The sequence below is a fragment of the Gossypium arboreum genome, chromosome 6 (assembly GCF_025698485.1).
Source record: "Gossypium arboreum isolate Shixiya-1 chromosome 6, ASM2569848v2, whole genome shotgun sequence".
NCBI classification, from domain to species: domain Eukaryota; kingdom Viridiplantae; phylum Streptophyta; class Magnoliopsida; order Malvales; family Malvaceae; genus Gossypium; species Gossypium arboreum.
The window spans coordinates 1,074,797-1,093,185 of record NC_069075.1 but is presented as its reverse complement, the minus strand read 5'-3'; the positions used below and the strand labels follow the sequence as shown (position 1 = coordinate 1,093,185).

Genomic DNA, 18,389 nt, shown 5'->3' with positions numbered 1-18,389 from the left:
GAATTGCATTTTATCTTGTCTATTAAAAAAATAGGCCAATTAATCCCTATATATTAGATCAAAGAGTAAAGTGATCATTCTATTAAAACTTTCATCCATTTTTACTGTAAAAAACTGGTTTCTTTATGTCAGCATGAGATACACGTGGCATGCCATGTATCACTATTTGGTTATACTGTTAGCTATGTCAATTTGAACCAACTAGTTTAGTTTTTAATATAATGTATAATAACTAATTTGTCCATCTTTTAAGTAGAGAAGGCAAAACACAATCTAACACTCAGTACAATTACATCCATAATATTTTTACTATAAATTTTACCATAGTACACAATACATCTCTCTAGATATGTATGCATATTGTGTTTCCCCTCCATGCAAGCTAGAAATCAAGATAATTTGACCACCTTATATGGCCACTTAATTTTCATAATCCTCTTCAACATTTCATTAAGCTTTGACATTAGAGGGAAAAAAAAAAACCCATTATTTTCCCTAGTTAAGGTCTGGTATGGCGAACTCGGCTAAGAAGATGAACATGGAAGAGAGCAACTATAGAACAATAGCTATTGTAGCAACGACACCTTTCATCGTCATCGGAGGAATTTGCATTGGGTGGAAATATGTGAGCCGTGCATGGAACAATAAAAAAACCGATCATCGGCGGCAGCAAAAGATACCGAGATCCATTTCCATGGCGGCCATCCATGGCGGAAAGCTAGCTTTGGACAGATTGGTTAATTATGGCAAGCAGCAACCAACAACACAAAGTGGTGATGATGTAGAACAGCTAAAGACTCTTCTTGAAAATGAACAACCCAATTACAAGGAACTTCAGGTTCTTTTTCTTCTTTTTTCTGTTATTTTTTAATGATACAATTAAAAATATTATATATTTGAGATTGCCATATGATTTAGGATGGTTGATTTTGATATCAACTTGAAAGCTAACTCGATTTGATCATAAAAAATTCAAGGGGAAAGTTAAAATATTGTTTAGAAGGGTAAAAATGAATAATAAATTGGGGGGTAAACTATAAATTTATAATTATATTAATTTGTAATTGTATGAATTTTATAAGGACTAAAAAGATAATTTTACTATGTTGGGGGCAATGATTAGAATCCAGGATCACCTGAATCTAGAATGACTTATAGTCAAAATGAATCAAACAAGTAACCCCAAGTAGGGATGAAGTTGTAAAAAATTTTTTGGAGGGTGAAATTGGTATAATAAAGTTTAATGCAATTTTATAGCTGTGTTACTGTAAATTTTACAATTTTTCTAGGGTTTAGTCTATAAGATTTTCATTTTCAAAGGGTTAGAATCGAATTTTAAATATTTATGGGAGCCAAAATATGATTTTATCAATGGATTAACTTAAAATTTTGTTATTTTAAAAGGACTAAAGAAAAAATTCCATTTTACTGGGCCAAACCCTTTACTTGCTCCTATTGATACCGCCCCTAACCCAAATAACTTACACTCGAGTGTCAAACCTAAAATGACTTGATTCGAAAAATTAAAAATGAACCAAACAAATAACCTCAAATAACTCAAACTCAAATGTCAACCTTGCTCTTTTTTTCTTTTTCTTTTTTTTTTTACATAATGTCTAAAACTATCTATAGCCCTTCCTAACCTATAAATAGAAGGATAATGCGCTTCAGTGCACTCGAACTCACGTATTCTTGTATTGACAATAATACTCGTATCAATCGAATTAAGACTCGATCCACATTTAAATGTAAAGTTTTATGAAAGATATGAGTTTAAATTTAATTTTTCTTGTTTGGGTTTCAAAAGCAAGTTATTGGAAGACTAGAGATGAACAGAAGAGAAGATGAAGCAATAAAAATATTGAAAAAAGCAATGAAGAAGAAAAAGGCACAAATGAAGCCCAATTCAAATGAAGCTAATGAGATTGGATTGTTGCTTGCTGTAATGTACATCTACAAGGTTTGTTCCTTATAATTCTTTAGCTTTAATTAGACTTATTTATGAGCCGAGTCAGATGATATCTTGAATAAAAAATTTTAGTTTAAGCTTGATTTTAACTCAATTCATCTATAAAATTTATTTTACTGTTTAAAAATCAATAAAATATTTAAAATATATTTTAGATTAATATTATATATTTATAATTAAATTTATTTTTAAATTTTTTATTATTTAAATTAAATTTGAGTCGGGTTGAGATAGAAACCCTTGTCCAAGCTGGGCCCAAATAGGGTTGGACCTGTAGGGCATCAAACTGTTTTGCTCATGGACAAGTCTAGTTTTAATTCTAATTTATAATTATTGCAAGTTTAGATAGATACAAATATTTAATTTATTTATTTTTTACAAATTCAAATGTTACTTATTCGAATATTTTAATTATTGTCCTTAGTAGTGTTATTGGAATCGGACAGGACTGATTAGTCAAACCGATTGGACTTAGAATCGATGACATATTGGTTCAGACAAAATGGTTGAATCGATTTCTAAACGAATAGTTTGGAAATAGAAAAAAACAAAAATCGAGACAAAAAATCGATGGTTAAACCGGTTTCATACGTTTATATTTTATTATTTTAAAATTATTTATTTATTATTGTTGGATAAAAGTCAAACTAATTGAATTGAAAATCAACTAGTTTAACCATCAATTCGATTTTTAAAACATTAATCCGCAGTGGATTTAAAGCATACACAAATTTTAATTATTGGATATCCATTATCTAAATCTACTTCATATTTGTCGATAATAAATTCGGATATTCATTATCTAAATTTATTTTTTTTGTGTGTGTGAATATATTCGGATTCGGATATTTAAATCCATTTTTCGGTTTATCTTTTGCAGGGAGATGTTAAAAAGGCTTCGAAATGCTTAGCAAAAGTAGGGGCTTCTGATGCAAAACTTTCTCTTTATAAGGTAACATTGCAAATCAATTTATTTATTATTTTTTTCGAGGTTTAGTACTATATGGAAATATTTATATTTTGGTCCTTTTATTATACTTAATTTGAAAATTTAGTCTTTATACTTTGATATATTATAATTCAATCATCTACTTTTATAATGTCATAACTCATAAGTTAATCTAAATAGACGGACCAAAACTGAAATTTGACCAAAAAACTTAGTTGCAAAACATATTATTTTCAGGCTATTATTTCCATGATGGATCAAAAGGAACAAGAAGCCATTCAACATTGGGAAACCTTTAAAGAAATTCAAAACCAAACAATCCCACCAAGTTTCAATGAAGAAGAATTCACTGAGTTCAAGAATGCAGTCTATCTACTCAAACAGGACATTGATGCTGCTGCAACACAACTCAAAAAACAATAAATCTACCAAAGCTTCATTGATGTATGTATGTATGTATGTATGTATGCATGTAGTTTGTTTATTCTTATAAAGAAAATATTGCTTTGTATTCCTTAATTATTTCTTTGAATGCATAAGAAAATAATGTTTTGATGCTTCGTAACGAGGGTTTAGCTACTTCAAGAGAAGTTTTTGAAGTGTTTTTCGTCAGAATGTCAATCGGTCTCACAATAATCAAAAGTATTATCCTTTTGTTGGAGTTTTGTCCCTGGCATTTGTGGAGAGCCATGTATGATTCACGTGAGCTCTTACAGGTTGTATCTCTACCAACTGAAGTACCATTATGAACCGTACACGACTCTTCGTGGAGGTTGAGGACAAAACACCAACAAAGAGATAATACTTTCTATTGTTGAGGAACTAATTAACTACACATCAAATGACTCTTCAAAGACTTCTGCCAAAGGAGCCAACCCCCTTCAACTATACAAACATGTTCTTTTTATCGATATTGTAAGAACTGGTGGTTAAACCGATCAAACCATTAATTTTTTGTTCAACTAATAGAATGGTCACTTTAATTTGTACAAAGTAAAAAATAAGGAAAAATATTTAACAAACCCCCCCAAAAAAACCATAAACATCCATTTTATAAATTATAATAAATAAATTTAATAGTATTGATTGAATCAGTAGGACCACCAATTCCATATTTAACCGATTCAACCTATTCGATTATTCTAACAACAATGCCTTTTATTTTTAATTTGAAGAACTTATCCCTATGTTTATTTCATTTAAAAATTAAAATTCAATTAATAATGTATTAACTCACTTCTATTAAATTTAAATGTATTGTCAATATTTAAAATACCAAAAATTTCATTATAGAAATTAAATTGGCATAATGTTAAATTAGCCCTCAATATTTATATCTTTTATCAATTTGATATTTATTATTCTTTTTTAGTTAAATTTAGTCTTGAACTTTTTAAAAGAGTCAAATTAGACCATCAATATTTAAAAGGAATCAAATTGTTGTGTTTTTTAACAAAAAAATTGACTAAAACGTTAAAAATTTAAACATTGCGGCCCGTATGGCAATCCAAAAGGACTTCATGCTATTTTTAAATTTTTTATGAATTATATATATTTTTATTTTTTATAAATTTTAAATTATTTGTTAACATGACATTTAAGAAAAATAATGTCATATTAGCATGAGGTATAGATGGACTCTCATGCGGGTTGCTAGGCAAACATCATTAAAAAATTAATATTTTAATCATCATTTTCATTTTGACTCTTTATGGAAAGTTGATGGCCAAATTTAGCAAAAAAAAAAAAAAAACTAAATTGACAAAAGATATAAACATTGAGGGCTAAATTGGAATTATGCCAATTAAATTTATAGAAACAAAATCAGAAAGATTAAATTTAAAGAATACAAGGAGTTAACTAAAATTAAACCAAATATAAACGTTTTAACACTTTCTAGCGCGAACCTAGTCCCCCGCCAAAAATAAAATTTTCCATTGCTTTCTCACAATTTCCGTTTATTTCTTTATTTTAAATTTTGCCCGTTAAAATTCCTGATTTAAAACTGATATATTTAGAAAAAAAAGGACAAAATTAGATCAGAGTTTTTCGATCATGTCGAAATCGCTTCCTTATTCTGTGAAAGATGTTCACTATGATAATGCCAAGTTCCGTCACCGATCTTTCTTTAAGGTATTATGATCTCTCTTTCCCTCCATTTTTTTTTATTTGGATTTGTTTCTTAATTTCTCGTTTTCCTTATTGCTTTTCATTTTCCTGAATTGTATTTTTTTTTTCATTTGATGAACTGGAAATTTGTTTCGTTTTAAGTTAGAAATTGCTTTAAGAGGAAGTTAATGGCTAAATTATTAGGTTATTGTCGACGATCTGCATATTGATGTGATTTTCATGTGACGTGATTATATTTATGGAAGCGATCAGTGTGAAAGAGATGAAATTAAAAAAAAAAAAAGATTACTAAGGACTTTAGCTCGCTGAAAATGAAGAGATGACAATGGATAGTAAAAAGAATTTGAATATCTGATACTATCAATCAAATTTTTTTTCGAGATATCTGAATCTGATTTGGTTTTGGTTCGAACGGTGTCGGATATTTGAATTTGCTTTTTATTATTATTATATGGATATTTGAATCCTACATGGATTTACATACTTACGTGTTTAATTTGAATTTATTATCTATTCTTCTATGTTGTATTCCAGGTGATCACTCAAACATTGTTTACTAGTGATATGAAGCGTGAATGTGTAAGTTGTAGTGCAGGGAAGTTTTTAGGATTATTTATGATATTTGGCTTAGCATGTCTAATGTTGACTCATGCAAGTAAAACACCTTCTGCTACTGATGGACTATCAAAAGGTCTTGAAACAAATGAAGAACACAAGGTAGTTACTGATGTTGGTGTAAGGTTTAAAAAGCTTTTGAGAAGAGCTCCAAGGCTTCCTCCTCGGTTATCAGGGAATGAAAAAGTTAGTTCCGGTATATTTACTGGTAAACCGAATGAGCATGATGAAGAAAAATGGAAAGCTAGACAACGAAATGTAAAGGAGGCTTTTATCCATGCATGGTCTGGCTATAAAAAGTTTGCGATGGGTTACGATGAGCTTTTGCCACTGAGCATGCAGGGATTTGATGGGCTAGGAGGTCTAGGTGCTACTGTTGTAGATTCTCTTGATACTGCCATGATAATGGGTCTTGAGGAAGTTGTTTCTGAAGCGGGATCATGGATTGAGTCAAATCTTTTAGAGAGGATTAGCCAGAAAGGGGATGTCAATTTATTTGAAACCACAATACGGGTCTTAGGTGGTCTGTTGAGTGCTTATCATTTGAGTGGGGGAGATCAAGATATGAACTTAGCAAATACGGGACCAAAACCTACCATTTATCTAGAGATTGCAAAAAATTTGGCTGATCGTCTGCTATCTGCTTTTACTTCTAGTCCAACTCCCATTCCTTACAGTGATGTTCTGCTAAAAAATTCCTCAGCTCATCCAGCCCATAATCTACTGAGTAGTACATCAGAAGTTTCCACTTTACAGCTTGAGTTCAATTACCTCAGTGCAATTTCTGGTGATCCGAAGTATAAAACAGAAGGGATGAAGGTTTTTGCGCATTTCAAAACTCTTCCAAAGGTGGAAGGACTAGTTCCTATCTACATCAGGTATGTTTCTTTTGCATCAAATATTTCGTAATTCCCAAGTCATTGTTACTTAAAACAGCAATGTCATTCTTTATGTCTTACTAGATTTGTAGCCTGCCAAGTTTAGGTTGACAGAAATTTTCTTTTGCTAAGATAACTATTTTTGTCATTTAAACACAGAGGAAAAGTATGTGATAACCTGGTTTTTCATTATGTCATTGCTGTTACCTTTTTTGGATGCTCTAAACATGCAGGATTGCTCTGACATCTGGCTGTCACATCTTTTTGTTTTTAATTAATGTACTTAACTAGGCGAAAACAAATTGGCTTAAGTGATGAAATGAGATGTGATTAAATGGACAAAGGAAAACAATGAAGACAGCGAATTACTTAGAGACATTGCATACCATCAACCCCCCAAATTGTTATTATTATTTTTGAGTTTGTGCTAAAATTGATTGTCTTATGTAGTCGTCAATTCGATGAAAATTTTATTACGGTCTCTTTCTAGAAGTTCTTGTGAATTGACCTTATGTATTCACAATCAACTTCATGATAAAGGTGAAACAGTTTTTCAGGCTAAATGTGTTCAATTTATCATTTCACATGTAGAATAATTCTTTCTTAGTTGTGAATGATTTACGAGAATGTGTAGGAAAAGGCTGGCTTGATATTTTCCCTTGTTATAGTTGCCTTATCCCTTTATGACTTCCACAAATGTGAACAACGAAAATCTTTAATGGTTGTTCAAATATAAATCTGACTTATTCTTGTATGTAAAGGTGTACCATTCTCTTCGGACTAAATGATTCGAGGTTAATTCCATTTATCATCCATTTATATCATTTTTATACTTATCATCATTGTCTTCTGTCATCATAATATTTATTTAAAGTTATCTAGGCCTGATATTGTCTTAATATGGAATGCAGATCATTCTAGTGAGCATTTATTTATATTCTCTTTGATAATCTTGTTATGAAATGCAGTCCTCATTCTGGTGAATTTATTGGACAAGAAATTAGACTCGGATCTCGAGGTGATAGCTATTATGAGTACCTAATCAAAGTGTGGCTTCAGCTAAGATCTATTCAAGACGGTAATTTCACATATCTCTATGATATGTATGAGGAGGCAATGAGGGGTGTTAGGCACTTGCTTGTTCAAAAAACGATACCAAATGAATTAGTTTTTGTGGGGGAATTGCCTGGGGGATCCAAAGGTTCTTTCAGTCCAAAAATGGATCACCTGGTATGTAGTGCTTTCTCCACCCTTGAGTTTCTAGGAATACCTTGATAATTGGAAATATTTGGCGTCTGTTTTTTTTTTTTTTTTAAAAAGGTGAAAGATATCAAATTTAGTCTCATACTGCCATCCTACTGAAGCATTAGAACATTTTCAAGAATAAGCTTCTGCATTATGTGCTTCTAGGACATATGTCTATTGGCTTGTACAGTTGAGAATGTGAGTACACTTTCCTTTTTTTTTAATTTGAAGAATCGTTATAGTTGTGTTCGGAGAATTAGGACTTTGGTCTCTACATATCCAATATTGTGAAATTCATATTTGATGTTCTTTTTATTTCTTTTCTCTATTCCTCTTATCTGTTCCCAGAACAGCCCAATGTCCTCTAATATTTATTTCTGAGAATTTTTCTTTCAGATACTTTAATGTGCCTTCTAAGTTCTGCTTCAACGAAGTTTCCTTTTGATAACATTTTCATATACCACTCAATAATATTCAGCAGAATCGAGTAGAAATTTAATTGCTGTGGGCTCCCTGATACCCTCTTTCAATTCTTTTGGGCAATTTAAATGAGCTAGAGGAAACAGAAATGCAGGCTGAAAAAACCGATGTTCTTTATCCGAACTTTATTAGGTGGTTATAATCCTTGTGACAATTTTTTTCTCTTCCTCGAAAATAAATTTGCCAGTTGCTTACTTAAACAAGCTTAGCTGGTATCTTAGATGCATAAAAGTGAAGCCCGTTCTTTGACCTATCCTATGGGATCAACAAGAGGTCTCCTTGGTCCATTCCATAACCTTTATTTACCAGTGAGGTCAAACTTTGATCCTGTTTCCTTGGCACAAAAACGTGTTGGCTTTACCATCAAAACTAGGCTATTAGCTCACTCTGCCAAAGCAGTAGTTTTCTGTATATCAGAGTTTATTTCTTTTCAAAAAAAAAAAATAATGCTGAATAATGACAGGAAGTAGGCTATTGGCCCATACCTTCGAAGGAGTATTCTGTAGAATAACAGTTTGGTTCCATTTAGACCAAACATGCTGAATAGTGCAAAGGAGTTAGTGATTGGAAGAGTTCGTCCCACCACGGTGTTTCTAATCATTATAGCTCTAGTTATTCACTTGCGTGAATTTATAAGTTATATTTTCGTGTTAATCATTGACTCCAATGAAAGCCTCTCTGTTGTCGGATCCTGAAGAACACCTCTCATTGATGTGAAGTATTTTTACTGCACTTGCCAGGTGTGTTTTTTGCCTGGTACCCTCGCACTTGGTGCCACTAAAGGCATCACAAAGGAGAAAGCCATGAAGGACAACCTTCTTACGATTGAAGACTTTGAAAACTTGAAACTCGCAGAAGATTTAGCCAAGACATGTTTCGAGATGTATTCAGTAACTTCCACTGGTCTGGCTCCTGAAATTGCATACTTTCATACTAAGGTTAGATGATTTTGGTTAACCTGTTTGTGAAAATCAGTATAGGATCAAATTAATTTGCATGTGCACCGAAATGGTTCATATTTGCTTATTCATCTACCTATGGCTGCTCCGGTTTCAACAGGACTTTTATGAAGATGGTCTTGGTGGCGGAAATCAGAGTTCAGAATATGTAAATGACATAATAATTAAGTTCAATGATCGTCACAATTTGTTGCGTCCTGAAACTGTTGAATCCTTGTTTGTACTGTATCGTATCACTCAAGATCCAAAGTATGCTCTTTTAGTTCTTTCGTTTCTAGTCTCTCTTTCCCAGTCCAAGAGCGTGTAAACTCTTCTTTTCTTTTTTTTACTTAATATCATGCACTGCAGATATCGGGAATGGGGTTGGCAGATCTTTCAGTCATTCGAGAAATACACAAAGGTGGATTCCGGTGGATACACTTCTTTAAACGATGTCACCACACTTCCTCCTCAAAGAAGAGATAAGATGGAGACCTTTTTCCTCGGTGAAACTCTGAAGTATTTGTACTTACTCTTTGGGGATAGCTCTGTTATACCACTCGATAAATTTGTTTTTAACACGGAAGCTCACCCTTTCCCGATTAAAGATGCTATCTATTTAGAGGGAGGCAGTTACATGATGAAGGGAACCATGTAAGAGCTTTAATGTCTCTTGACATGGCCACTGAATACACTGGCCTTTGACATGGTTTAGTATAGTTTTTTCTTGTTCCAAAAGCAGTCCATGCCTACTTGACCAGGTTCCCGGTTTATCTAGGCTGTGGTTTAACTTACATGTTGTTGATCTACACTTAGACCGGCATTTACGAGACCCACCTAATCATGACCTGATTTTAACGCTTATATCTTCTGATTGACATTTTTTGAGGTTATATGTGGCTGGGGCCACCAATATATCGAGTGAACTATGATCATAGGTAATTGACTTAGTGTAATTGTAATTTCGAGCCCCAAATCAATTGATTCTTTTATTTGTTCATTATCATTGGCATTGCCTGCATCTTTTCACGACTGTCCTTTTTATTATAAAAAAGGTCACGTTGAAACAGATTACGACCATCTCAAACGACATGTACATCATCTATTTCTGTATTCTCAGCTTTAACAACTTCTGTAAATGCGTAGACTCCCAACTTTTCCCCTGCAGTTTCATGTGGTCGTGGATTAAGGAATGGATAAAGCAAAAGCAGGTAATTGTAGTAAAAGTGGTTTTCTGGTATTTTTTTCGGGTATTCGAAGTCCTTTTATAATTGTTTTTCCCATATGTTCAGGTATATTTTCAAGTGCACATTTCTGGTCGGATGTACTAGCCACTCTGAGCCAGCTCTTGTATTCAATCAGTCCGAAGCAACTCTAACCGTCTCCCTCTTTTGCACCAAAAAAGGAGTTGATTGTGACCGGGTAAGTCTTTTGACCTCTGTAGGACTTATCATATATCGAAAAAGACTGGTATGAAATTAGGATGTCACGTCATTTGTATTATTTTTTAATAGTTTAATATCACATTAATTTCTTTTCTACTAAACTCCAGTATTTTCAGTTGGATCATATTGAAATTCAAAAAAAAAAACTAATGTGACATTAAATTATTAAAATAGAATAAAAATGACATGACATCCTAATTTCATACGATCCTCCTCATCATATATTATATATATATATATATATATGTTTAATATAACAAGAAATATAGGTTATATTTGCACCAAGTAGCGCTCTCCCAAATTCTTGTTTTATTTAATATTTTGAATGCACTAGAGAATTTATAAAAATATGAATAATAATATTTTAAACATTGTAGATTAAATATTTATTAAATTATTATGATTACTATCTGAATATGTTTAATTTGAAATCGATATGATTTAAACTCGGAACAATTTTATCTTAAAATGAATAGAACTAGAAGTGACCAAAACTTGAAAAATTTGAACCTTAATTTTGAATGATTTGAACTTAAAATCAAGGCTTTTAGAACCGCATTGATGGTCGAATTGGTTAGGCAACCAATTTGTCGGTTTAAATGGTTCAAACTAGTCTAGTTGGTCCAACTGGTTCAGTTGATCTTTTTATTTGATTCGATTAAATGAATCATTAAAAATTTATAAAAAAATAAAATAAAAAATTTGGGTCAATCGGTTTTTAGCCTAGTCTAGTTGGTCCATATCAGTTCGCGATTCAATTGGTTTAACACCTTTATTTGAATCAATACCTTGACCAATTCGATCCAATTCAAAAAACTATGACTAAAATGATCTGAACTTAAAACAATCTAATTTTAACAGAATGTGAATCTAAAATAATTTAAACCCAAAATTAATTCAATAAAAAACCCTTAAAATTTTAAAATTTAAATTAATTCAATACAAAACCAATTCAATATACCTAATTAATACTAAACTCCAGAGATAAGTAACCTATTTCTCAAATGATTTGGCAATAATTTTTTATGGAGATGAGACAAGAAGGTTCGTTTCTTTTGATTTAATTTTATTTAATTTTTATGAATGTCACGATTGGATGAAACTGTCAGATTCACTGAATTTAGGGATTCGATTCATTAAATAAGTGATAGATAAGAATGAAATGAAAGTTGTCATTTTATATTTGATTGGATAAGTCTTTACTTTTGGGTACACATTTAAAATATTTTGTAATATTAGGAGACAACAATTATTTACATTAAAATTTAAATCGATTTCTTTAAAATTATTGATGTTATATCATTTAGACCCTTTCGTTATTAAAACGGTTAAATAATACCATAAATTTAAAATGAATAGAATGATGCATATAACTTTTAAAGTAAAAATTAAAAATAAAATAAAATTGAATAAGAGTAAATGATAAAATTTTTGTAAAACTTTAAAAACCTTGAAATAAATATTTTAAGATATTTATTTTATAATATTCGTTGTAAATTATGTCACGTGAGACCTAATGTTTTGCTTAACAAGGAAATTAATGATTTTAGTATGAAAACCTTGATAGTTTAAGAATGTAATTAAAACCAATTCAAATGAAAATAATAATTTGAAGATATTTAGTGCAATTAACTGTTAGTATATATTAAATATGTAAATGAGTTGCAATTACATGTTAACTTGATATTTATTCAATTGGATAATGACTAAAATATCATTACTTTAAAAATTATTTTAATTTGAGAATACTTTTATTATTTATTTATTTGATATAGAAAATAGATAATTATATATATATATATAATAGGATCTGAAGTCAACGCTATAATTTTTAACATCTTTAATTTATTTTAATTTTAATTTTTCATTTCGGATAGCAAGTGTGGCATAATTTTATTATAATTTAAAATATTATTTTACTGAAAATTATAAAATCCAAAGGAATAGGGTAAATTTCACGTAAGGTCACTAAACTATTAAAAACTTTACGTTTTGGTTACTCAACTTTAAAAAGTTACAAAATGGTCTTTAGACTATTCAAAAGTTTTCTTTAAATTATTGTGTTGTTAAAATTGTTGTTGTAAAGCCTCTTCTTCTTTTCTATAATTTAGTTTTTTTCATGAAATAGCTTTAGATATCGCCAATCTGTAAAATCAAAATCCAAATAGCTTTCTTCTCAAACATTGATCGTCAGATCGATTTGAATTTAAAATATGTTCTTTTACTCATTGATGGGTATTGATCCATTATACCAATCTTACTTGGAGCTCACTAGCCAGGCTTTAAATAAAAAACTTAATAGTCAAATGACTTAAAATAAAAACTTTTGAATAGTTCACGACTAAAATGAAAACTTTTGAATAATTATGTGATCATTTTGTAACATTTTAAAGTTAAGTGACCAAAATGTAAAGTTACAAATAGTTTAGTAACTTTAGATGTAAATTACCAAAAAATTTGACGGAAAATACACTTTCGTTTATAAAAGGGTCACTGAACAGAAGAAACCAGAGAGGTAGAAGGGCGGGAGGGTTTTGATTTTTCCCTTCGTTTAATCAAAACTTTTTTTTTTACCTCTTCCCCCCTTTCTCTCTCCAAGATGGACTGCCACGTGGAGCCTACGTCCGCCACCGCCGACTCCATCCCGCCTTCTCCGCCGCACGATCCTCTCGATTCCGTTCCCATCGGGTCACCTGAAGACGAGATTCTGTATCCGCCGTCCGATGATGATATTGACCACGATCACGGTCACGAAAATGAAGATGATCACGGCCAGGAGGATCAGGTTCAGAATCATGAGATCTCGTCGGCGGTTGATGTACTTACTGATAATCTCAAAAAGAAGATCATTAAGCAGGCAAGCGCGCCTAAAAAAAAATATTTTTTCTCTTTCTCTCGTGTTGTCTGACATTTTAAGCCCTAGAAACTGTTCTGATTGATCTTTATTTATGTTTATGTTGGATTTCGTAGGCGGAATATTATTTTAGCGATGAAAATCTGCCTACTGATAAGTACATGATGGGACTAATTAAGAAGAACAAAGAAGGGTTTGGTAAGTGATTAGAACTCTGCTTGGTATTTAGTTTTTTTTTTTAATGTAGCTTGCTTGTACTTTTTAAGTATTATGTTTTAACTTATCACTTTGATTAGTCAGTTTTGTGGAAACAAGTAGTTACCTATTGAATCATCAGGCAAATGGAATTTTTTGGCCAAAATGATAAAAAGAGTTTAAATCAGATTCAGCAATTGCGTAGAAGATTTCAGAAAACTTATTTGGACTTGGATTGGGAGGATGAATTTGAGAAATAAAAACTACGCATAGGTATATTGAATCCACTGATTAGTTAATATTGGTCATGTTTATTGTTGTGTTTGAAACATGAGAACCTTATCTTTTGAGTTTTTTTTCCTCAAACAATGAAACGGGTAGTTGGTAATAGAATTGCTGTACATGCGACATGGAAGGGGCTGGCTTGCTAGCTGTGTCCACTTTTCCCTTCCTTTTATTAATCTTAGCATTATTTGAACCAGAAGAAGCCGTGTCTTTTCATTGGCTTATATCTTTCTCTCTTGTTTTCCCTTCCATTTTTTTTTTTTTTTGAATTCTAGTATATATTTATATTTATATATATGCACTTTGAAATTTCATTGAAGAAAGCAAAACTGAGCAGAAGAGTATTTCATTGGGTGGAATAAGTTGCATGGCATGATGGCAACCAGTGAATTAGTTAGATTGGTGTCTATTGCATAGATGGATCTATGACACTCTTTTCCTTATCATGTGATATATGCAAGAGGGAATGTTTATATTCTTGCTGTCTTTTTCATAAAGATAAGAACAAAGATTTTAAGCTTTCATTGTGTTCTTGTTTTGTTATACTTGTCTAAATCGAGACCTTCTTAATTGATTAATTATTATTAGAAGGTACCCATCACTTTTTCAGATAAAAATATCTATTCTTATTATCTTGATATCTTGTTATTGACTTGCGTATGGCTTTTTGTCTTCCTTGCAGTTCCTATGTCAGTTATTTCTTCATTTAGGAAAATGAAAAGACTCACCAGAAATTATCCATCAATAGTTGCCGCTCTCAAAGAGTCATCTTTACTTGTATGTTTCTAGATGCTCGGTCCTTAGAAATATTGCCCTTTGTTGTACAGATCAACTGCTATATTGCCCTAAATTGTATATGTTATAAGGATTTGATACGCTACAATAAAATAATTTAGAATTTTTTGTTTCGGCCTTCTCTCTGGTATGCCATTTCTAGTTTCATGGAAAGTTTGAAACCCTCTCAGGTTGTGAGTTCTGATGGGAAGAAGGTGAAGCGTCGGAATCCTCTTCCGTTCATTGAAGTTAGGGATCCAAAGGTATTTCTCTTATGGAACATAATGGCTTCGGTCGCATATTTTACTCTTAATTTCGTGGCATCTAATTTGTGGACTGTAGTTATTTACCGTTTTGGTAGAAAATCTTCCAGAGGATCATTTGGTAGAGAATATTAAGAGGATATTTGGTGAAGTGGGAAGGTATATTTTCGCTTTTAAATAAAGAAAATATTCTCATTCTTTCTTCTTTCCGTTGTTTGAGGATTATCCTTGTCTAAATTATTGTTTCTTCTGAATTTTCAGCATAAAGAAAATATCAGTTCGCGATCCACATGCTGTTGAAGAGACAAAGAAAACTGGTAGGGCCGATATATTGATCAGTAGTAAGGTATGGAACTGGTTTCTAATTTGGCTGATACTATTTAGTTAGTTAGGAATTTTGTGTCCTTTCTCCATCATTCTCTTCTCTCTTTCTCGTTTTAATAACCTAACCACTTATATATGATCAATGAACATTTTAAGTTTTTTTTTTTTGAGTTGCTTCTTATAAATCAGTTGGCATTTTACAATGCATTGTTATCGTGGGTATTGATTAGGTTTTATCTTTAAATTTTATCTATATTAATAATAAAATGTTGACTAGAGTTCGGTATCATGAGTCAAGCGACACTAACTCAGTAATATAGGAAGGCTATTTATGCCCATTAATTTTATAATTCTTTTATTTGAAAATTTACTTATTTTTATTAAAATTCTACCCAGTTTTGTCAATGACTCCTTTTTTTCAAGATAACTACTATTTATATTACTTTTTGAAAAAATCACCCACATGGTGGGTGTATATATGTATCTAGTGGCATTTAAGACTTAAATTTTGATAAATAATTACCATAAAATAACCATTTACTTTAAAACTACTACTTTTTTAATTATAATTAAGTTTAAAAAGTATTATGATTTAAAAACTTGTCTTTTTATGGCAAGATATGGTTTTATTAGTAAGAGCTATTTACATTTATACGTGTATAACCTTGTTTATGGTCCGTTTAATTTGCCGGTTTCTGGATCTAGTTACACGCACTGGTGGAGTATGAGACTATTGAGGCTGCTGAAAAAGCTGTAAGTGTCAAAGAAGTCTTCAGTCTTTGTAACTGATGTCTTGCTTGATTATTCGATTAATTGATTTGGAGCACTTCTCCGGTGGTTTCATAAGGTGGCTACTTTGAACGATGAACATGACTGGAGAAATGGCATGCATGTTAAGCTTCTTGAGCGAAAGGTAATGGTCCATATTTCTTGAACAGCTTCTCTACCAAGGAATAAGCTGGAATTGATATTATTTCTGTGTTTTAGGGTAAGCATGGACAGCGAAAGCAAGCTTGGAGGGGACCTGCTCATGAAAAAAACATCAATGCTCAGGTATCTGATCAAACAGGAACCGAGGAGAAAAATCCTTCAAGTGAGTATCATGAAGATATACCTGATGATGAGGTACGCACGCTACATGTTCTTTCTTTTTCATGCTCAGTACTATTTTATCTACTTGATTGCAAGAAATAGTCTCGTGTAAAACATGCGCTCATACGAATTCCGATATACTTGCACTAAACATAACTCTTTATCCTACTATTCCTTACAAGGAAAAAAAATTTCGAATTAAATGAAGGTAGATTTCGTTTTTTTTTTCCTTCCTTGTTCTTGGATGTGCCATAATCGAATATTCATACAACTCTTCAAGAAGAGAGTGTAGTAATCAAAGGTGCAACTTTGCTTTTACATTTTAGGATGGGGAGCATTTGTCCAAAGAGAAAAACGGGTTTCAACCTAGAAACAGACGACGAGGGAGGAGACAGAAAAATCGTGGTACCAACGGACATGGTATTACAAAACCGGCACTATCTTTTTCGTATTTCCTTTCTTCTTTCCCTATTCGATTCTGTTTTGTAATATGCTTACGTCATACAGGCCATGGAACTACATCCTTATGCCATGCCGTAGAACCATCGAAGCCACCACCAGGACCTAGAATGCCTGATGGAACACGGGGATTTACAATGGGACGTGGACGGCCTCTCGTTTCTAAACCAAGTTAATGATGTATTTTGCTTATCATGCATATGGTTTCAAAGGCCAAGTATGAAAAACAAAAACCTAAATGGATTTATCTGTGTTTCATAAATGGTGATGGTGTTAGCTTTTCTTCTGAACACAGTATTTAGAACAATGATGAAAATACGATCCTAAAAATTGGTCTGTTGGTATATGTACATGTTTATAACAAAGAATGATTTAGATTTGGTGGTGAAAATATGATTTGTGAGGGAAATTGGATGACAAAGTTTCAGTTCCCACCCCCCATTTTGTTTGCTTGTTTCATTATTAATTCTAAGTTGCACAAACATTTAATCATTTTGGTAATTTTTTTGTAATTCTTTTAACGTCAATTTTAGTATTTTCTTTAAGATAATACTATTAATTAATAAGAACCATGAACAATATTATGTCAAAACAAGTCACGTAATAATATAAATAATAAATAAATTATAACAAATTAATATGCAAATGTCATGTTTCAATAATAATTTCAAGAAAAAATAAATTAATAGTAACTGCAGCATTGGAATAGAGATGTATCAATTTTATTAAATTGTTGAAATTTATATCTTAGTCTTGTCATGTCTAAACTAATCTAGATCAATCAATAAAAATTATCAAAAATTTTAAGAGATTCGCCGTATCAATAATGCACGAAAAATTAAGTCTAAGATAGTTTATTTTCTTTCTCAATATAGTATATTTTCCTTCTCAATAACTCAGATTTATCACTCTTACTATAATTTATTTGAGAACGGTTCCTAATAAATTTAATGCTATTCTTATATTGATAAATGTAAAAGATGACTAAAAACTAAAAATAAAATCATAATATATATAGTTAATATAACAAAAACTATAAAAGATACGGATAAAAGAAATAACAAAATTGTGGATAAAATTATGATAATATAGGTTGAAATAAAAAAAAATTCACAAACATAATGTTGAACAAGGACATTACTATCAACAAAACAAAATTTTAATTTGAAAAGTAGAGCGATTAAAGTTTCCTATTAGAGTCCGATTGCTAATTGGGCCCTCGAATTTAATAATTTCATCCTAAAACTTAAAAAAAAATTTAATTATTTTATTATTAAATTAAAATAAGAAAATCTATTAATTAAAGAAATTCTTTTTCGCCAAAATCCCATTATATCCAACACGTTGTTCAAGTCAAAAAGGAAATTGGGTTAATATAGTACTTGGTATATGAATTTCGCTTCAATATTAATTTGGTATTTGAGATTTTTTTTTATCTTAATTTGATTCTTGAGTTTCGCTTTAATTTTCAATTTGGTGCTTGAGGTTTTCTGA

The 18,389-nt window shown here is 31.2% G+C and overlaps 3 protein-coding genes across 3 annotated transcripts; all 3 read left to right on the top strand.

Annotated features, from left to right (window-relative positions):
• Positions 1-511: 511 nt before the first annotated feature.
• LOC108458758 (uncharacterized) lies at positions 512-3,341 on the top strand. The gene is made up of 4 exons (XM_017758156.1): positions 512-838; positions 1,808-1,960; positions 2,850-2,921; positions 3,156-3,341. Exons 1-4 carry the CDS (start codon positions 512-514, stop codon positions 3,339-3,341), a joined length of 738 nt encoding a protein of 245 aa, XP_017613645.1.
• Positions 3,342-4,812: 1,471 nt separating this feature from the next.
• On the top strand, positions 4,813-10,187 carry LOC108459983 (mannosyl-oligosaccharide 1,2-alpha-mannosidase MNS3-like). Its single transcript, XM_017759372.2, has 6 exons — positions 4,813-5,051; positions 5,583-6,541; positions 7,510-7,771; positions 9,007-9,204; positions 9,326-9,474; positions 9,574-10,187. The coding sequence occupies exons 1-6, from the start codon at positions 4,974-4,976 to the stop codon at positions 9,860-9,862; spliced, it is 1,935 nt and encodes a 644-aa protein (XP_017614861.1). The 5' UTR covers positions 4,813-4,973; the 3' UTR covers positions 9,863-10,187.
• A 2,944-nt stretch (positions 10,188-13,131) lies between these two features.
• LOC108460964 (la-related protein 6A-like) lies at positions 13,132-17,316 on the top strand. Its single transcript, XM_017760687.2, has 11 exons — positions 13,132-13,506; positions 13,620-13,701; positions 14,666-14,760; positions 14,949-15,020; positions 15,100-15,179; positions 15,282-15,366; positions 16,050-16,097; positions 16,192-16,257; positions 16,332-16,469; positions 16,763-16,856; positions 16,944-17,316. The coding sequence occupies exons 1-11, from the start codon at positions 13,249-13,251 to the stop codon at positions 17,069-17,071; spliced, it is 1,146 nt and encodes a 381-aa protein (XP_017616176.1). The 5' UTR covers positions 13,132-13,248; the 3' UTR covers positions 17,072-17,316.
• Positions 17,317-18,389: the final 1,073 nt, after the last annotated feature.